This window comes from Stegostoma tigrinum, chromosome 8 (genome assembly GCF_030684315.1).
Source record: "Stegostoma tigrinum isolate sSteTig4 chromosome 8, sSteTig4.hap1, whole genome shotgun sequence".
Classification (NCBI taxonomy): domain Eukaryota; kingdom Metazoa; phylum Chordata; class Chondrichthyes; order Orectolobiformes; family Stegostomatidae; genus Stegostoma; species Stegostoma tigrinum.
Genome location: NC_081361.1, coordinates 51,510,698 through 51,530,959, shown reverse-complemented (window position 1 = coordinate 51,530,959; position 20,262 = coordinate 51,510,698). Strand labels below are relative to the sequence as shown.

Below are 20,262 nucleotides of genomic sequence, written 5' to 3'. Positions count from 1 at the left end.
GACAGAGCTGATAGCACTCAGTAAGGGGGAATCATCATAGATGAGGGGCAGGAATTGTGTGAACAATCAGATGAAAGGGGAAAGCAGGAGAGATCATAGATATGGACAGCAAGTTTAAGAGACAGACAATTAATAGGGAGAGTGATAGAGAGAGATCCTTGGTTTGAAGGAGAATTGAGATTGGACAACAATCACAGAAGACTGTGATAACTAAGTGTGGAGCTGGATGAACACAGCAGGCCAAGCAGCATCTCAGGAGCACAAAAGCTGACGTTTCAGGCCTAGACCCAGAAGACTTATTTGACACACCAGGATGAATATTTAAAGTTGTCCTCACACATTAGCAACGCTATAAACTGTAAATAACTTCTGATTGATTGATTTATTGTCATTTGTAAAAAATACTGAAAAGCTTTGTTTACAAGGAGGAGAGGTGGATCATAGTAAACAAAGGATGTAGAGATCAAAAAGGCTTAGACAGAGGCATACAGATTACATTGCATAGGGCATATGCAAGGTGAGATCAATGTTAGCAAGATTAGAGTTATTTAAGGGTAGAGAGTCCATTCATCATTCTGATCATGGCCGGGAAGAAGTGTTCCTGAACCTGCTCATGCGTGTGTTCAGGCTTCTTTATCTTCTGCCTGACAGAAGAGGTTGTAGGACATCATTTCCGGGATGCAATGGGTCTTTGATGCTGTTGGCAACCGTTCCACAGTAGTGAGCCATATAAATGGAGCCCATGGATGGAACATTGGCTTCTATGATGGCCTAGGCTGTGCACACCACATTCTGTAGTTTCTTACAGTCCTGAACAGAGCAATTGTCATACCAGACCGTTATGCACAAGACAGTATGCTTTCAAAAGTGCATCTGTAGAAGTTGGTGAGTGACCTTATGGACATGCCAAATTTCCTGAGCCGCCTGAGGAAGACGAAGTGTTATTGTGCCTTCTTGACTGTCGCATCTATGTGGGAAGTCCAGAACAGGTTGTCAGTTATCGTCACTCTGAGGAACTTGATGCTCTTCATTCTCTCAACCTCTGTTCCGTTGATGGAGATGGGATTCGGCTGATACTAGCTCAATTAAATTTTGGAATTTCTGAGCCATGGGAAACTATAATGATTAATTGAAATTGCATCCAAATGATAGAAACAAAGTTTCATTTCAGTCTTTTAGCCATTGACCTACTTTTCCAGAGATTCAGGGTAGTTAAAACAGAAACAGCCGTGGTCAGTAGGTTGGGGTCAAATTTTGCAGATTTGTTGATTTAATTCTTGTCTGTCTGTTGTTGAGAAGGGTTGTGGTGGTCAAAATTACCCATTCTATAATCCATCATTACTCATACTCAGTATTTTGTAGCTGTTTAATGGATACAGAAACAGGTTCTTTAGCTCTTTGGGTCTCTTTTATTGCTGCTCAATAAGATTACGGCTGATCTATGACTGAACTCCATATATCTGGCTTCGCATCATATATTTTGATATTTATCAAAAAATCTGTCAATCCCAAATTCAAATTTTATGATTGATCTAGAATAATTTTCCGTTTATGTAAGAATTCCAAAGTTTTACTGCCCTTTGATTTGAGAAGCGCTCCTAACTTCACTTCTGACAGCTGGAATCTAATTTTTAGGCTAGGGCCCCAAGTCACAGGTCCTCTAACAGGGCAGGTAAATTCTTTCTATCTGCCCTGTCTGTCACCCTTCATAAAATCTCACTGTAACCACTTAAATTCCAGGAAATACAATCCTAATTTAAACGATATCCTAATGTAACACTTCGAACTTGGATAATATTCTGGTATATGTATATTGCACAGCCTCATCAGTCAATACATCTATTCCATGTATGGTGGTCAGAGCTGTTCACTGTCTACAGATGTGGTATAAACATAGCTTTCTACAGAGGAGGCATGACTTCAACCAGTTTAGTTCTGATCGTCCGGATATAAAAGTCAGCATTCCACTTATAATTTTGATTATTTTCTGCAATTGTTCAGGTGCAGTTGGAACCACACAGCACACTACCTTTCCCCACCTCCAACCATGTGTCTTTGGATATCACCATTTAGGAAGTATAGTGTTTTATCATTTTTAAGTCCACAGTGGACCACATCACAATTGCCTGCACTGAAACTCATCTGCACAATTTTGCCCAATTACTTCAATATATAGAAAATCCTTTGCAATTTTTTTTGCTTCTGTTTACAAAGTTTATAGTGGATTCCTTGTACCATCAACAAATTTTGGTCGGTGCCTTCCTATTTCATTCTCCAAATAATTAAAATCATACTGAATAGTTATGTCCACAATATAGATCTTTGTGGGACACCACTAGTCACACACTGCCAATCAACATCCACTATCACATCTCTGAAGGTTCCAGTGTCGAAGAGGAATGTGCGCAGTAAATTATAAAAGGAAATGATCAGTGAAGGGTTGATGTGTAATTGATACAATAAGATTATGAGGTCACATATGATGGCATAGTCATGAAGATGACCATGATACGGATTGGGAAGTTTACGTGGACAGACTGACTTGGGAATTTTAAGAGGATTATGAACTCAGCGCAGAGAGAACATGGTGACTGGACATGGAGGTTAATACTACCCAGGATGAAGTGATTATACACAGAAGCTGAGAAAAGAAAGCACTGAAGCTGACCAAGCACCAAATGCCTCAATTAGTTCTTTGCATGGTGTACATGATAGGTACGGAGGGAAATTGTAGTCAAGTATGAGAAAGCAGGAAGATGTCTGTAATAATGAAATGTGAGGCTGGATGAACACAGCAGGCCAAGCAGCATCTCATGAGCACAAAAGCTGACGTTTCGGGCCTAGACCCTTCATCAGAGAGGGGGATGGGGTGAGGGTTCTGGAATAAATAGGGAGAGAGGGGGAGGCGGACCGAAGATGCAGAGAAAAGAAGATAGGTGGAGAGGAGAGTATAGTGGGGAGGTAGGGAGGGGAAGTCCAGGGAAGACGGACAGGTCAAGGAGGTGGAATGAGGTTAGTAGGTAGGAGATGGAGGTGCGGCTTGGGGTGGGAGGAAGGGATGGGTGAGAGGAAGAACAGGTTAGGGAGGCAGAGACAGGTTGGACTGGTTTTGGGATGCAGTGGGTGGAGGGGAAGAGCTGGGCTGGTTGTGTGGTGCAGTGGGGGGGAGGGGATGAACTGGGCTGGTTTTGGGATGCGGTGGGGGAAGGGGAGATTTTGAAGCTGGTGAAGTCCACATTGATACCATTGGGCTGCAGGGTTCCCAAGCGGAATATGAGTTGCTGTTCCTGCAACCTTCGGGTGGCATCATTGTGGCACTGCAGGAGGCCCATGATGGACATGTCATCTAAAGAATGGGAGGGAGAGTGGAAATGGTTTGCGACTGGGAGGTGCAGTTGTTTATTGCGAACCGAGCAGAGGTGTTCTGCAAAGCGGTCCCCAAGACTCCGCTTGGTTTCCCCAATGTAGAGGAAGCCACACCGGGTACAGTGGATGCAGTATACCACATTGGCAGATGTGCAGGCGAACCTCTGCTTAATGTGGAAAGTCATCTTGGGGCCTGGGATAGGGGTGAGGGAGGGGGTGTGGGGGCAAGTGTAGCATTTCCTGCGGTTGCAGGGGAAGGTGCCGGGTGTGGTGGGGTTGGAGGGCAGTGTGGAGTGAACAAGGGAGTCACGGAGAGGGTGGTCTCTCCGGAAAGCAGACAGGGGTGGGGATGGAAAAACGTCTTGGGTGGTGGGGTCGGATTGTAGATGGCGGAAGTGTCGGAGGATGATGCATTGTATCCGGAGGTTGGTGGGGTGGTGTGTGAGAACGAGGGGGATCCTCTTTGGGCGGTTGTGGCGGGGGCGGGATGTGAGGGATGTGTTGCGGGAAATGCGGGAGACGCGGTCAAGGGTGTTCTCGACCACTGTGGGGGGAAAGTTGCGGTCCTTGAAGAACTTGGACATCTGGGATGCGCGGGAGTGGAATGCCTCATCGTGGAAGCAGATGCGGCGGAGGCGGAGTAATTGGTAATAGGGGATGGAATTTTTGCAGGAGGGTGGGTGGGAGGAGGTGTATTCTAGGTAGCTGTGGGAGTCGGTGGGCTTGAAATGGACATCAGTTTTAAGCTGGTTGCCTGAGATAGAGACTGAGAGATCCAGGAAGGTGAGGGATGTGCTGGAGATGGCCCAGGTGAACTGAAGGTTTGGGTGGAAGGTGTTGGTGAAGTGGATGAACTGTTCGAGCTCCTCTGGGGAGCAAGAGGTGGCGCCGATACATTCATCAATGTAACGGAGGAAGAGGTGGGTTTTGGGGCCTGTGTAGGTGCGGAAGAGGGACTGTTCCACGTAACCTACAAAGAGGCAGGCATAGCTGGGGCCCATGCGGGTGCCCATGGCCACCCCCTTAGTCTGTAGAAAGTCGGAGGAATCGAAAGAGAAGTTGTTGAGGGTGAGGATGAGTTCAGCTAGGCGGATGAGGGTGTCGGTGGAGAGGGAATGGTCGGGCCTGCGGGACAGGAAGAAGCGAAGGGCCTTGAGGCCATCTCCATGTGGAATACAGGTGTATAGGGACTGGACGTCCATGGTGAAAATGAAGTGTTGGGGGCCAGGGAATTGGAAGTCCTGGAGGAGGTGGAGGGTGTGGGTGGTGTCACGGACGTAGGTAGGGAGTTCCTGGACCAAAGGGGAGAAAATGGAGTCCAGATAGGTGGAGATGAGTTCGGTGGGGCAGGAGCAGGCTGAGACGATGGGTCGACCAGGGTAGGCAGGTTTGTGGATTTTGGGAAGGAGATAGAAACGGGCTGTGCGGGGGTTGGGGAACAATGAGGTTGGAGGCTGTGGCTGGGAGGTCCCCTGAGGTGATGAGGTCATGAATGGTGTTGGAGATGATGGTTTGGTACTCGGGTGTGGGGTCATGATCGAGGGGGCGGTAGGAGGTGGTGTCAGAGAGTTGGCGTTTGGCCTCGGCGATGTAGAGGTCAGTGCGCCATACTACCACTGCGCCACCCTTGTCTGCGGGTTTGATGGTGAGGTTGGGGTTGGAGCGGAGGGAGCGGAGGGCTGCCCGTTCTGTGGGGGAGAGGTTGGAGTGGGTGATGGGGGGGAGAGGTTGAGGCGGTTAATGTCTCGATGGCAGTTAGAGATGAAGAGGTCGAGGGAGGGTAGAAGGCTTGGGGGTGGTGTCCAGGAGGAGGACTTGTGTTGGAAGCGGGTGAAGGGGTCAGTGGAGGGAGGGTTAGGTTCCCGGTTGAAGAAGTAGACGTGAAGGCGAAGGCGGCGGAAAAACTGTTCTTTGTCCAATCGTGACTGGTATTCGTTGATGTGTGGTTGTAGGGCGACAAAGGTGAGCCCCTTACTAAGGACTGACCGTTCCTCCTCAGTTAGTGGGAGGTCTGGGGGGATGGTGAAGATGCGGCAGGGTTCAGTGTGGCTGTCTTCTCTGGGGTTGCTGGCTGTGGAGGTTGTGGGTGGAGCGATCAGGTCATCGGCCGTGGGTGGGGTTCAGTCGGCGTCGGCTGTGGGCGGGGTTCCGTCGGCGGTTGGAGGATCGGGGTGGGCGGCAGCAGCTGCGGTGAGGGTGGTGTGTGAAGTGCTGTGACTGGAAGTGGAGGCGGTGACTGCAGCAGCGGTCCCAGAAGTGGTGTGGCTGGCGGAGGCGGATGTGACATCATCAGTGGGGTCTCCGGCCATGTCCTCATGGTCAATGGCGGCGGGTGCATGGTGGGGGAGGGGCAGGGACAGACTCGGGATTTGGGAGGCGCAGGAATCCTCTTGTGGGTGGCAGGGGCCAGTGAGTTGGTTGTACTTACGATTTTTGGTGTCCAGTAAAGCTGAGTGGAACTGGGTGTTCAGTCTGTGGATCCTGCGGAGTATAAAAAACAGCAGAGGTCCTTTGCACGTCTGGGAGAGGGAGGCTCTGAACTGGGGCAGGCTGGATTGCAGTGTGTGGAGGTGCCGGCGCATGGCTGCGAGTGTCTGTTTCAGGACTCGCAGGGAGGAACGCTTCTGAAGGGTCTGAATATTCTGGGTGTAGAGGTGGTCACGGTTGGGACCAAATTGGGAAGGCTGAAATGTAGACTGTAGTCCATTGGGGATGATCCGGTTCCGTAGGCAGGTGCTGAGGAAGGTGATGTGGCTGTGGCACCTGGTTTGCTTCAGGACATGGTCGAGCAGTTTCATGGCCGAAGAGATTACAAGAGAGTTGCAATGGGAGAGAGATTTCCTGAGGTTGGTCCAGAGGGAGGAGGGTAACTTCTTCAGGTTAGGCATCCCTGGAAGAGGCTTCGCAGTGAGGTTAAAATTGTATCAGTGATAATGGGAACTGCAGATGCTGGAGAATCCAAGATAATGAAATGTGAGGCTGGATGAGCACAGCAGGCCCAGCAGCATCTCAGGAGCACAAAAGCTGACGTTTCGGGCCGAGACCCTTCATCAGAGAGGGAGATGGGGTGAGGGTGCTGGAATAAATAGGGAGAGAGGGGGAGGCGGACCGAAGATGGAGAGAAAAGAAGATAGGTGGAGAGGAGAGTATAGGTGGGGAGGTAGGGAGGGGATAGGTCAGTCCAGGGAAGACGGACAGGTCAAGGAGGTGGGATGAGGTTAGTAGGTAGGAAATGGAGGTGCGGCTTGGGGTGGGAGGAAGAGATGCGTGAGAGGAAGAACAGGTTAGGGAGGCAGAGACAGGTTGGACTGGTTTTAGGATGCAGTGGGTGGAGGGGAAGAGCTGGGCTGGTTGTGTGGTGCAGTGGGGGAAGGGGACGAACTGGGCTGATTTTGGGATGTGGTGGGGGAAGGGGAGATTTTGAAGCTGGTGAAGTTCACATTGATACCATTGGGCTGCAGGGTTCCCAAGCGGAATATGAGTCGCTGTTCCTGCAACCTTCGGGTGGCATCATTGTGGCACTGCAGGAGGCCCATGATGGACATGTCATCTAAAGAATGGGAGGGGGAGTGGAAATGGTTTGCGACTGGGAGGTGCAGTTGTTTATTGCGAACCGAGTGGAGGTGTTCTGCAAAGCGGTCCCCAAGCCTCCGCTTGGTTTCCCCAATGTAGAGGAAGCCACACCGGGTACAGTGGATGCAGTATACCACATTGGCAGATGTGCAGGTGAACCTCTGCTTAATGTGGAAAGTCATCTTGGGGCCTGGGATAGGGGTGAGGGAGGAGGTGTGGGGGCAAGTGTAGCATTTCCTGCGGTTGCAGGGGAAGGTGCCGGGTGTGGTGGGGTTGGAGGGCAGTGTGGAGTGAACAAGGGAGTCACGGAGAGAATGGTCTCTCCGGAAAGCAGACAGGGGTGGGGATGTAAAAATGTCTTGGGTGGTGGGGTCGGATTGTAGATGGCGGAAGTGTCGGAGGATGATGCATTGTATCCGGAGGTTGGTGGGGTGGTGTGTAAGAACGAGGGGGATCCTCTTTGTGTGGTTGTGGCGGGGACGGGGTGTGAGGGATGTGTTGCGGGAAATGCGGGAGACGCTGTCAAGGGCGTTCTCGACCACTGTGGGGGGAAAGTTGCGGTCCTTGAAGAACTTGGACATCTGGGATGTGCAGGAGTGGAATGCCTCATCGTGGGAGCAGATGCAGCGGAGGCGGAGTAATTGGGAATAGGGGATGGAATAGGGTGGGTGGGAGGAGGTGTATTCTAGGCAGCTGTGGGAGTCGGTGGGCTTGAAATGGACATCAGTTACAAGCTGGTTGCCTGAGATGGAGACTGAGAGATCCAGGAAGGTGAGGGATGTGTTGGAGATGGCCCAGGTGAACTGAAGGTTGGGGTGGAAGGTGTTGGTGAAGTGGATGAACTGTTCGAGCTCCTCTGGGGAGCAAGAGGCGGCGCCGATACAGCCGTCATCAATGTAACGGAGGAAGAGGTGGGGTTTGGGGCCTGTGTAGGTGCGGAAGAGGGACTGTTCCACATAACCTACAAAGAGGCAGGCATAGCTGGGGCCCATGCGGGTGCCCATGGCCTCCCCCTTAGTCTTCAGGAAGTGGGAGGAATGGAAAGAGAAGTTGTTGAGGGTGAGGACAAGTTCGGCTTGGCGGATGAGGGTGTCGGTGGAGGGGGAATGGTCGGGCCTGCGGGACAGGAAGAAGCGGAGGGCCTTGAGGCCATCTGCATGCGGAATACAGGTGTATAGGGACTGGACATCCATGGTGAAAATGAGGTGTTGGGGGCCAGGGAATTGGAAGTCCTGGAGGAGGTGTAGGGCGTGGGTGGTGTCACGGACGTAGGTCGGGAGTTCCTGGACCAAAGGGGAGAAAATGGAGTCCAGATAGGTGGAGATGAGTTCGGTGGGGCAGGAGCAGGCTGAGACGATGGGTCGACCAGGGCAGGCAGGTTTGTGGATTTTGGGAAGGAGATAGAAACGGGCGGGGTTGGGGAACAATGAGGTTGGAGGCTGTGGCTGGGAGGTCCCCTGAGGTGATGAGGTCATGAATGGTGTTGGAGATGATGGCTTGGTGCTCGGATGTGGGGTCATGATCGAGGCGGCGGTAGGAGGTGGTGTCGGAGAGTTGGCGTTTGGCCTCGGCGATGTAGAGGTCAGTGCGCCATACTACCACTGACATCTGTAAGTTCATGCAGCACTGAGAGTAAAGGCAAAAATGATAGTGAACTTGGAGGTCACCATTAAATTTTAAAATGGCAGAGGTTTGGACTTTGTGACAAGTGAATGAGGTTCTTGTGAAGAACAGATTCTTCTCAAAATCCATGTAATATGCATAAACATTTCTCCATCCACTACTTCAGTCATCTCTTCAAAAAATGTAATCAGGCTTAACAGGTATGACAGTTTTCAAATCCACGGTGTCTCTCTCTTTCTCTAATCAGCTAAAATCTTTCAAGGTGCTCAATCACTCTATCCTTAAAAAAGCTGATTGTGATTTTCACAGGTATACAGCGCCATCCTCTCACTGGTTGGAGATTCCAGGTCTTGATGAAGACAATTCTGTCACCATGTCTTTAGTGATTTGAAGCCTCCTAACTTATCCCAACACAGACCTTTGCCCTTTGAAAATCCTCACACACTAGGGAAATCTAAACAGAATCCTTCGTCTTCTACCTCCTAGCAGAACTTTGCTTTTTCTCTCTCCTCTGCCTGTCCTACTCAATCTGCAGAACAAATAGCATTGCAACTATTGCCCCCACACTTACCAAATGTCTCTAATTCACTTAATTTTTCTGTGGTCAGTAGAAATCTTTGCACTCCTTTTGTAACTCTCCACAATGTTTCCATCAACTTGGTCTGAGCACATATAAGTCAAAAGCAGTTCAGCTGCTAATTGCTGAGTTGCCTTTAAAGTCGGTCCAGAAAAAAATGCCCATTTTTTTGCTCATTTTTGTTGCTTCAGGCATTGATAAGGAAAGCATTCCTTGCACATTCAGTCTGCAGTTTTACTATTTATCAGCATCATGATCTCACTCTTTCAACCAATTTGGACTTATGCCTCTCTAGTTGCCTGACCCAATGTGACCCATACAAGATCTACCGTCTAGCATCGTTAGTGCTACAAACTTGAGGGTATGCTGATGCTACACAATTGAATTTTGCATCTTCATTAATCCTAAAAAGCAGAGTAATTTGCACAATTATGAAACCTAAAAGATTCCCCAAATTTAAAAAACTTTGGAAGATTATAATTAGAATACCAGGAGTATTTGCCCCTACTTCTTTTGGGTAAGGACATGGAAAAACCTGAAACATTCTGCAAAATGGCAAAGGGGATGTCTTGCAAAGATTGAAAGAAAATGAATTAACTGGCAGTAAAACAAACTACTATTTGTAAAAAAAAAGTTGACTCTAAGCACTCACACTAATTGAACTTTAAAAACTGATGGTCATATTTGATTGTTTTCGTTACATGCTACTTCTGTAGACTATTGCAAATGTTATATGAAACTAAACCAGAAATTGCTGCTTCAGATCTGATGAAGGGTCACTGGAGTTGAAATGTTAACTCTGTTTTCTCTCTGCAAATGCTGCCAGACCTGCTGAGTTTCACCAGAACTTAATGTTTTTGTTTTAGATTCTTAACATTTGCAGTTCTTTATTTTGTGTCAAAGGAGTGTTTAATTGCAGAATTTGACAAGGGAAAACTGTTACCCATACAAACTGTGATAAGTTCATTGTTAAAATGTTTACAAAGTTAAAATGTGTTATATTTTGAAAGTTATGGAAAATCTTACTTCAGTGTTTTTTTTTGTTTTGAGGAAGGATGGTGTTTTAGCTCTTTGGCCTAGAAAAAAACTTGTATTTTCTTTTCATGCAATGTCTTTTTAATTCCAAAATGAAACCTGGTGGTATTCTATAAAGAGCGTAACTGGATTACCCAGCAAGCATCTTAATTCCAGGCAATGGCCATGGGTCCCAGTTTTAGCGGGAGTGGGGGAATTAAAATCTAAAAAGCAAAGGATAAATTGGAAGCTAATTGGATATCATATTATAGCTGGCCTGAATCAATACAGTTCAGAACAGAGGCTGGCGAAGAAGCAGGAAGATAAATCTAAGGATAAAGCAGAGATTTATTGCGCCTCTACATTGGGGAGACCAAGCAAAGGCTTGGAAACCACTTTGCGTGGCACCTACACCCTTCAACTCCCTCTCCCACTCCCTGGATGACATGTCCATCCTGAGCCTCCTCCAGTGCCACAATGATGCTACCCGAAAATGGAGGAACAGCACCTTATATTCTGCCTTGGTACCCTACAACCGAATGGTCTCAATGTGGACTTTACGAGCTTCAAAATCGCCCCACACCAGACCTCATCCCAAGACCAGCCCCCCTCTTGTCCCCACCTCTGTGGCCTATCCATTTTCTCTCCCACCTATCTGCTCCTCTCAGCCCACTGGTCAACCCCCACTCCTTAACTACACACACCTACTAGCTTCATCTCCACCTCCTTGACCGATCTGTCTTCTCTCCACCTACTTGCTCCACTATTTACCTTCCATCACTGCCTCCCCCTCTCTCTATTTATTTCAGACCCCTCCTTCCCCTCCCCCATGTCTGAAGAAGGGTCCAGACCCAAAACGTCAGCTTTCCTGCTCCTCTGATGCTACTCGGCCTGCTGTGTTCATCCAGTTCCACACCATGTTATTCTCTGACTCCAACATTGGCAGTTTCAACTAGCTCTGACTTACCATCTAAAATAGTTAAAAAGGACAGCATATGAAAAGCAGCAGGGCAGGGGTTGTTGATTGGAAAGATCACTGCTGCTGTATCAACTTTGCCACAGTCAACCAGAATATTTAACAGAGTTGAGAAAGGTATCACTGGAATGTTGTGGCTTCAAGACTGATGTGAACCTAGCTGAGGAGATTCTGCCGGGATGCCATACCCAGGAACCTCAGATTGCACATGGCAACCAGTGAAAATGATTCAAAAGCCAAATCCATTGAATGGAACACAAGAGATTCTATGAACAAGAGACTGAGTTGGTAAAACTGTGAACATATGAACATGAGAATTAGGAACAAAAATAAATTATTCAGCCTTTCAAGCCTGCTCTGTTATTCAATATGATTGTGGTTGATTTCCTTGTGTTCTGAATTCCACATTCCCATCTATACTTGCTAACATTTAAATTTCTTACCGATCAATAACCTATCTTAAAAATATCCTATAACTCCACATTCATCACCTTCTGAGGTAAATGTTTCTAAATTTGCACAACCCTCTAACAGAAAAATCTCTTTGTTTGTGTGTCAAAAAGGTGACCCCCCTAATTTTAAAACGGAGTTCCCTAGTTCTAGACTCACCCAAAAGAGAAAACCCCCTTTCCATGTTCATCTATAATCCAAAGAAAGCAAATCCCCTCTGTCTAACCTCTTTTCGTAAGACAAACTACTCATTTCAGGCATAAATCTACTAAACTTCCTCTGAACTGCCTTCATATCCCTCCTTAAATAAGGACAAATAGTGTTCAAGATGTGGTCTCACAGATGCTGAAATAACCAAACTCTAGCAATCTTTCTCTACTCACCCTAAAATTGTGCCCCCTGGGTTTGAACTGTCCCACCCCAGGAAAAGACCCTTGCTATTCAGGCTATCCATGCCCCTCATGATCTTATAAAACTCTATAAGGTCGCCCCCTTAACCTTCTACACTTCAGTGAAACAGGTCACAGCTTATCCAGCCTTTCCCTATAACCTAAGCCCTCCAGTCCCAGTAACATACCTGTTAATCTTTTCTGAGACCTCTCCAAATTAATAATATCCTTTCTACAGCAGCGAGACCATAACTGTACACAATACTCCAAAAGTGATCTGACCAATGTTCTGTACTACCACAACATAATGTCCCAACTCCACTACTCAAAGCTCTGAGTAATGAAGGCAAACGTGCCAAACTCCTCCTTTACCACCCTATCCACCTGTGATATAAATTTTGATCACCTTTGTGGGTGAACCCTTAGGGGTCTCTGTTTTCCCAACACTCCCCAGGATCCTACCATTAACGGTGTAAGTCCTGCTCTTGCTTGTTTTACCAAAATGCAACACCTCCTATTTACCTAAATTAAACTCCATTCATCCCTCCTCAGCCCATTGGCCCAATTAATCAAGATCCCTTTATAATCTTAGATAACTTTCCTCACTGTCTATTATGTTACCAATTTTGGCACCATCCACAAATATATTAATTGTGCTTCCCATTTTCCCATTCAAACCATTTATATAAATGACAAACAACAGTGGACCCAGCACTGATTCCTGAGGAACACCACTGGTCACAGGCCTCCAATCTGAAAAGAAACCTCTATCTGTACCCTCTGTCTCCTACCGTCAAGCTAATTTTGTATCCAACTGGCAAGCGCTCCCTGAATCCCATGAGACCTAACTTTACCAACCATCTACCATGCAGAATCTTGTCAAAGGCCTTACTAAAGTCCATGTAGACAATGTCTACTGCTCTGCCCTTGTTAATCTTTTTGGTCACATCCACAAAAAATTCAATCAAATTTGTGATACAAAGCCATGCTGACTATCCCTAATCAGTCCTTGCCTCTTCAAATGCACATAAATCCTGTCTCTCAGAATCCCCTCCAACAAATTACCACTACTGATGTCTGACTCACAGCTCTATAGTCCCCAGGCATCTCCTTGCAGCCTTTCTTAAATAAAAGCACAACATTAGGCACCAGTCTTCTGGCACCTCACCTATGGCTATAGGTGATACAAATATTTCTGCCAGGGACCCTGTTATTTCTCCCATAGCTTCCCACAATGTCCTCGGATAAACTTGATCTGGTCCTGAAGATTTATCTTCTGCTGATATAGCTGATTTCATCACTATCTGGGCACCTGAAGTACAGTAAAGAACTTAAGTAATCATAAACTTGGAAAGAACTATGGTGATTACTGATGCTGATCACTTTTCAGTGACTTCAGCCGGAAGGTGAAGGTGTGGAGGCCATTGTTTCACACTAAGATCAGGCTCACTGTTACATTCACTGATATTCAAACATACAGAACAACCTCTTCGACAAGGTAATGGAGTCTGACCAATGTTCGTAGAACATCTCCCATCACTATTTTCAGGAAAGAAATGAGAAGATATTTGAAAGAATGATGGAGCATGATTTGATTGAAGGATCAGATTACTTACTTCCTTCTATAGAATATCCTTGAGCTGAACAAGATTGCCCTCTTCCCTTCTGGTACATTGCAGTGACAGAAATATTGTAACGTTTTCTTGGCTTAATGCTTCCTAAATTAGATGATAGAAATCTATGATCAAATTAAGAAATATTATGACAAGCATTAAAAAAAAGTACAAATGACCCTTATTTACAAATCCATTCCAACAACAAAGTACGTACAATCTATCCATCCAGGACCTCCACTCCATTTGATTAATGCACCACAAAATCTTTCTTTAACCCTCAACATTGTTGAACAATTCACATTTATACCTCATTATTCAAAATTTGTCTGTGCATTTGAGATTTCAATTATTTCAATAGCACATACCAAATTGCCTTCCATTGAAAATTTCATATTTTGCCCATTTTAATTTATATAATACACATACTTATTCAGATACACTTCAATGGAATTAATTAAAATTTTATTCACCACTTTTATACTGTAGTGGGAAACAGAACTTTATGAATTCATTTTGTAAAGTAGGATACTGAAGCAGAAAGCTGTGGTCTGTACTGTTTGAAGATTTCACTCTGTGATGCAGCAAACAATTACAACCTTGATTTATTGCACACTTACTTCCTTCTGCTAGATATTCCTGCAGTGAAGAAGATTGTCCTAGAAACAAGGAGTGATTGTCCTTTGGAAGCTTTTTCCAATCCAGTAGCTGCTTGTTGTTGTCAGCTGCTTCCCTCCAGTCAACTACATAGCCCAGCACTGGCTCACTGACTTCATGTGGTGGTTCCCATTTGACATAAATTCCAGAGTCTCCAGCTGGTATCACCCTAAGGTTTCTAGGAGCCATCAGATCTGAATGGTGATAGAAAAGTATAACAAATTTCAAAATGGAACTAGGCAACGTCCAAAACTCTGTCAGCCAATGATCTTGGAATAGAGTTCAGAATATCCTTAAGAAGAATTGTTTCATTATTGGCTTGCTCTATCCTGGGGAGGGGAATCAAGCACTAACTGAATACTCTCAGGCCACATTAAACACAGGCAGAGAAAAGTTCCTTCTATTCTGATGTAACAACATGCTATTTGTTTTAATGTGACGAGTATGACAGGTAAGTAAAATGAACTCAGAGCTTGGATTAATATGTGTAATGATGATGTTGTAACTAATATAAATGCTTGGTTGAGAGAGGGACAAGACTGGCAGCTTATTGTTCCAGGATTTAGATGTTTCAGGTGAGATAGGTAGCGATGTAAAAGAGGTTGGAGTGTTGCGTTACTGATTAGGGAGATTATCACAGCTGTACTGAAGGAGGACATCTTGAAGAGCTCATCCAGCTAGGCCACTTGAGTGGAGCTCAGGAATGGGAAGGATGTATTTTGTGGTGTAGTACTGCACGTCTCCCAACAGCCAGCCGCTGATAGAGGAACAGATATGTGGACAGATTATGGAAAAATATGAAAAAAATGGAGCAAAATCAGAAGTTGCTGGAAAATCCCAGGAGGTCTGGCAGCATCTGTGAAGAAAAAAATCAGAGTTAACATTTCAGGTCTGGTGACCCTTCCTCAGAATGTTTTTAAAAATATTAAGATAGGCGAATCCCTACGGCCTGATGGGATCTATCCCAGAATGCTAAGGGAGGCAGGTGAGGAAATTGCTAGGGCCCAGTAATGGACAGATCGCAGAGGACTGGAGAATAGCCAACATGTTCCCTCGTTTAGGAAGGGCAGCAGGGATAATTGGGGAGATTACAGCTTACACCATGGTAGGGAAATTATTAAAGAATGTTCTTACATATAGGATTTACTCACATTTGAAAAAGTATGGACTTAATAGTGATGGGCCGCATAAATTTTTGCAGGGAAGGTCATGTCTCACAAACTTTATTCAGTGTTTTTCGGGAAGTGACAAATGACTGATGAAGGCAGGGTGGTAGATGTTATCTATACGGACTTTTGCAAGGCCTTTGGCAAGGTCCCTCATGGCAGGCTGATACAAAAAAAATGCAGTCACCTGATAAGATGGAAAAAAAAAGACTGGCTTAGTTCTAGATGATAATGGTGGAAGGGTGTCTTTCTGGTTGGAGAACAATGACTGCAACGATCAGTGCTAGGATCCCTGTTGAAATGATTTGGAAGAGAATGTAAGTGGCCTGATTAGTAAGTTTGCTGATGACACAAAGATTAGGGGAGCTGTGGCTAGTGAGAAAGATTGCCAGAAGATATAGCAGGACATAGGTAGGAGACTTGAGCAAAGAAACGGCAGATGGAGTTTAATTGGACAAATGCAAGATGATGCATTTTGGAAGATCTAATGCACAAGGGAAATATACAGTAAATGGCAGAACCATTGGTAGCATCAACATACAGAGGATTGATGCATCGTTCCCTGAAAGTGGCAAAACAAGAGGATAAGGTAGCCAAGAAGGTATATATTATACTTGCCTTCATTGGTTGCGGTGTAGAGTACAAAAATTGTCAAGTCTTGATACAGGTGTATAGAACTTTAATTTGGCCACATTTAGAATATTGTGTACAGTTCTTGTTGCCACACTACCAGGAGGCGGCTTTGGAGAGGGTATAGAAACGGTTTACTAGGATATTGCCTGGTTTGGAGGGTGTTAGCTATAAGGAGAGATTGGACAAACTTAGTTTGTTTTCACTAGAATATCAAAGGATGAGGGGTGACCTGATAGAAATCCACAAAATTATGAGAGGCACAGATAGAATGATAGTTGGAGTCTTTTCCCCAGGGTAGAAATGTCAATTATAATGGGATATAGGTTTAAGGCAAAAGGGCAACTTTTAAGACAACCTTTTACACAGAGAGTGGTATCGCCTGGAATGTGCTGTCAGAAAAGGTGGTGGAGGCAGATCTGCAACGTTTAAGAAGCATCTTGATAGATATATGAACAAACAGGGAATAGAGGGATACGGGCCACGTAGAGACAAAAATTTTTTTGTTTAGAAAGTCATCAGAAATCACTACAGTCCTGGTGGACCTAAGGGCCTGCTCCTGTGCTGTACTGTTCTTTATTCTTTATCTTACACCTGACCCCAAAGGATCAGCATGACAAGTTAGTTGCAGTTAGTTTACGGTCTCTCTGCCTGTTTTTACAGTGCAGTTTGTGTTGTAGGCAATGCACTCCCACACAATTAGTACTTGCGTTACTTGTTTTTATCTGTTCAAAAAGGTAAGAATGCAGTTTGGTTATCATTGATCTACTAAACTGTGTCAAAATGAATGATGGGGCTGAAATTTTATGCAGTTGAGGTGTGAAGCAAACCTCCTACTACTTTGCTGCACTCTCAGACTGACTGTTTAATCAAACTTGTGGGACAGAAAGAAACATTGGTCATTTCTGGATTTTTATTTCTGAACCTGGCACTCAGGGAGTCAGTGAGGTGCTCGATTTTATTTGATGGCTTGTGCTGCTGTTTGCTGGTATACATTACAGAATGTCCAACTGAGAGTTTTGCCCTTTGTTTGCATTCCCCCGATATGCAATGGCACAGTCTCCAGTCACCAGTTTTCAGTTTAAAGTGGGCCATGCTGAGGACTGTTTGCAAGTAACATTTATGTCTGGTCCCATCCTGTCACAGGAAGTATCGGTCCTTGTCTTCTTGCTTACTTTTAACAAGCTAAAAACGTTTTGAATGCTTTTCATAAAGACTCAAAAATTGAAAGATTTCCTGTAATTAGTAGGAATTACTTGACTCTCCTATGTGGAGCACTGCAGGTGTAGAATCTCCCTTGGAGTTAAACGCTGTAACAAGGATGTTGTCTGGTGTCCGAGGAGTTTGCCAGCTGTACTGAGTCTCTGATACATTACACACTCGGATGGTCATTTCATGTCCATTTTGTTGATAAAATATGCGATACCCAAGAATGATGCCCCTAGTTTCCTGAGGGTGAAGAGGCTGGAAATGGAAAAGAATCAATCACACAGTAGAATAATATCAGCATTTTAGCTTTTTAACCAAGGAATGCCTTTCTATACCACCTATGATGCCTCAAGAATTTTCTACTGAATAGAACTACTACATAGTTTGATGGATTAACTCAATGAAGGAATCGATTTGCTCCCAATTTCCGGTCTTGAAAGAAGCTGGAAAATTCATTTATTGTTTTTGATAATTCACTAAATTCAGAAATGGTATCTTAATCTCAGCACTTGAAAGATTGTATTGCATGCTTGTGTGAGGGGAGAGATGCTTTAAGAACAGATGCAGCTTTTAAAAATATATCAGTCCTCAACGGGATGGATTTTTGTGTGACCATTTCATTGAATTTAAGGTAAGTGGAGCAATTTCAATGGGGGATAAAAAAAATTGCATATGCTGGAATCTGAGGGAGACAAACATGAGGCTGGAAGAACATAACAAGCCAGATAGCATCTGGAGGAAAGGAGAAGTCAAAATTTTGGGTATTACCATTCTTCAGGACTGGACATGGGGGTACAGGGAGCGGCAGATAAAGAGAGAGGGGGACGGGAGCAGAATGGTGGTGATAAGTGGACACTGCTAGTAGGCACGACTTGGTTGGTTTTTGGGAGCATTGAGTCCGGTTGGTAGCTGGAAGGGAGGATTGGTAGGTGGAATAGAAGGGAGGAGGTGGGGCTGGAAAGGAAGTCAAGGGATGAGCGGGAAGGTCATCCAGACAGCCCTCCACCAGGCCTCTTCCATTCCTCACTCCACAGCTCTGAACTGCAACCCCCAAACATAATAAAGATAGGGTCTTTCTTGTCCTCACTTCCAACCCCACCACCCTTCACATCCAACATATCATCTTCAAACACTTCCACTAACTGCAATTAGACACCAGCAGCCAGAACATCTTCCACACCCCACCCTTCTCTGCCTTCTGCAAGGACCATTCCCTTTGCTGATCCTTAGTTTGTGCCACACTCCCCACCACCCAATTCAACTCTCCCCAACCCTCTCCATACCTTCCCCTATAACTGTAAAAGATGCAACACCTGCCTGCACACCACCTTCCTTACCTCCATTCACAGCCCTAAACAGTCCTTCCAGGTGAGAAACAGTTTCACTTGCATCACCTCCAACTTAGTCTACTGTATCTGATGCTCCTGCTGTGGTTGACTCTACATCAGTGAGACTAAACATAGACTAGGTGATCATTTTACCAAGCATTGTCTCCTGGCCCAAAATGGCCAGCCTAACCTCCCGGTCACTGCCCATTTCAACTCCACCCCAACAACCATTCTCCTCCAGACATGTCCATCCTCAGCCTCCTCCAGTGTTGCAGTGAATCAGATCGCAAATTTGAGGAACAACACTTTATCTTCCCCTACAGCCTGGAGGACTTAGCATTGAGCTCTCTAATCTCTAACTTCCAATCCTTCCCCCATCCCCCTTTCCAGCCCCACCTCATCCCTTCCAATCCATCTCTCTTTATCTGCAGCTCCCCTCACACCCACATTCAGTCCTGAAGAAGGGTAATACCTGAAACATTGACTACTCTTTTCCTCCAGAGGCTGTCTGGCTTGCTGTGTTCTTCCAGCCTCCTGTTTGTCTACCAATGTCGTCTGAATTGGCCAAAGGCCAAGTCAGCTTTCATGCTTGAGTTTCACTGTCATTCAACCTGCCATCAGCAAGAAGATATAAAACATAGCAGTTGCATACTTGAACTCTTTTCATTCAATTAAATTCAAGACTGATGGGCCACAATCCTGAGAGAGGTCAGTGTAGGATTAAGCTTTACAAGCATCCTTGCAGGTTCATTTGAATGCTTAACCTGATTTGATGAAAATCTTTTACAAAACTGTATTTTCACTTTTTCTGAACATTCTGTAGACACTGAAAGACCACTCAATGGCAACTATCAATGACTAAAATCCTGTATCCATTATCCATGAAATTCTGCAGGGTTTTAGTGATCATCACAATGGTTTTGGTTATGTAGGTGTAGTGATTGGAACCAGGTGGATCTTGCTGACTATGAGATCCTTGATGGGGGTTGTTAGCCTGGGCCAATCAGGAAGCCCAGCTAACTAATATAAAGAGGGGATTTAGAATCACCTCAGTTCAGGTGATTGATTCTGAGCTGGCTGGTCACAGCTAGGGTACTATGCACAAGGAAATAATGGGTGACTTTGAGAGAGATAGTGGCCTCTATGCAGTTATTTCAATGGTGACAGGAGAAAACAGTATGTGCCCAAACAGCATTTGCTTGCAATAGTCATCTTAGAGTTGAGGTAAGCATTTCTAGCATCATGCCTTTATTTAGGAAGCTTGACTTGTTCAATCCAGCTGCCAAAGACTGGGCCCAGTATGTGGGGAAAAAATGTGATCCTTTTTCTGGCAAATGACATTGGGGTAGACAAAAAGCAATGAGTAATCCTTCTGACTGCTTGTGGACCTGCAGCATGTCAGTTAAAAGGGGCTTAACTTTCCCAGAGGCACCAGACATGAACTCCTTCCAAGAGTTGGAGTTGGTTAAGGAATATTATGACCCCACATTGCCTCTAATTCTGAGGTGCTCTTGGTTTTATTTATTAGAGAACCAAGGGATGATGCTTGAGCTACGAGCATTGTTCATGACACATGGACTCCTGGAAGTATTGGCCATGGATAATGGGATGCCGTTTACCAGCAGAGAATGTCCGAAGGCTGAATGGCATTTGGTGCATAAGGACAGCTCCACACCATCCATCGTCCAATT

General features: G+C 45.5%; 1 protein-coding gene across 1 annotated transcript in view; it reads right to left on the bottom strand.

The window, feature by feature from the left end:
• LOC125456518 (interleukin-23 receptor-like) overlaps positions 1–20,262 on the bottom strand; it is a 120,137-nt gene that overhangs the window by 40,687 nt on the left and 59,188 nt on the right. The window contains exons 9-11 of the mRNA XM_048539697.2: positions 17,291–17,498; positions 14,202–14,432; positions 13,585–13,686 (exon numbers count right to left, since the gene is read on the bottom strand). Coding sequence (XP_048395654.1) covers positions 13,585–13,686; positions 14,202–14,432; positions 17,291–17,498 — 541 coding nt within the window. The remainder of the gene's footprint in view (positions 1–13,584; positions 13,687–14,201; positions 14,433–17,290; positions 17,499–20,262) is intronic.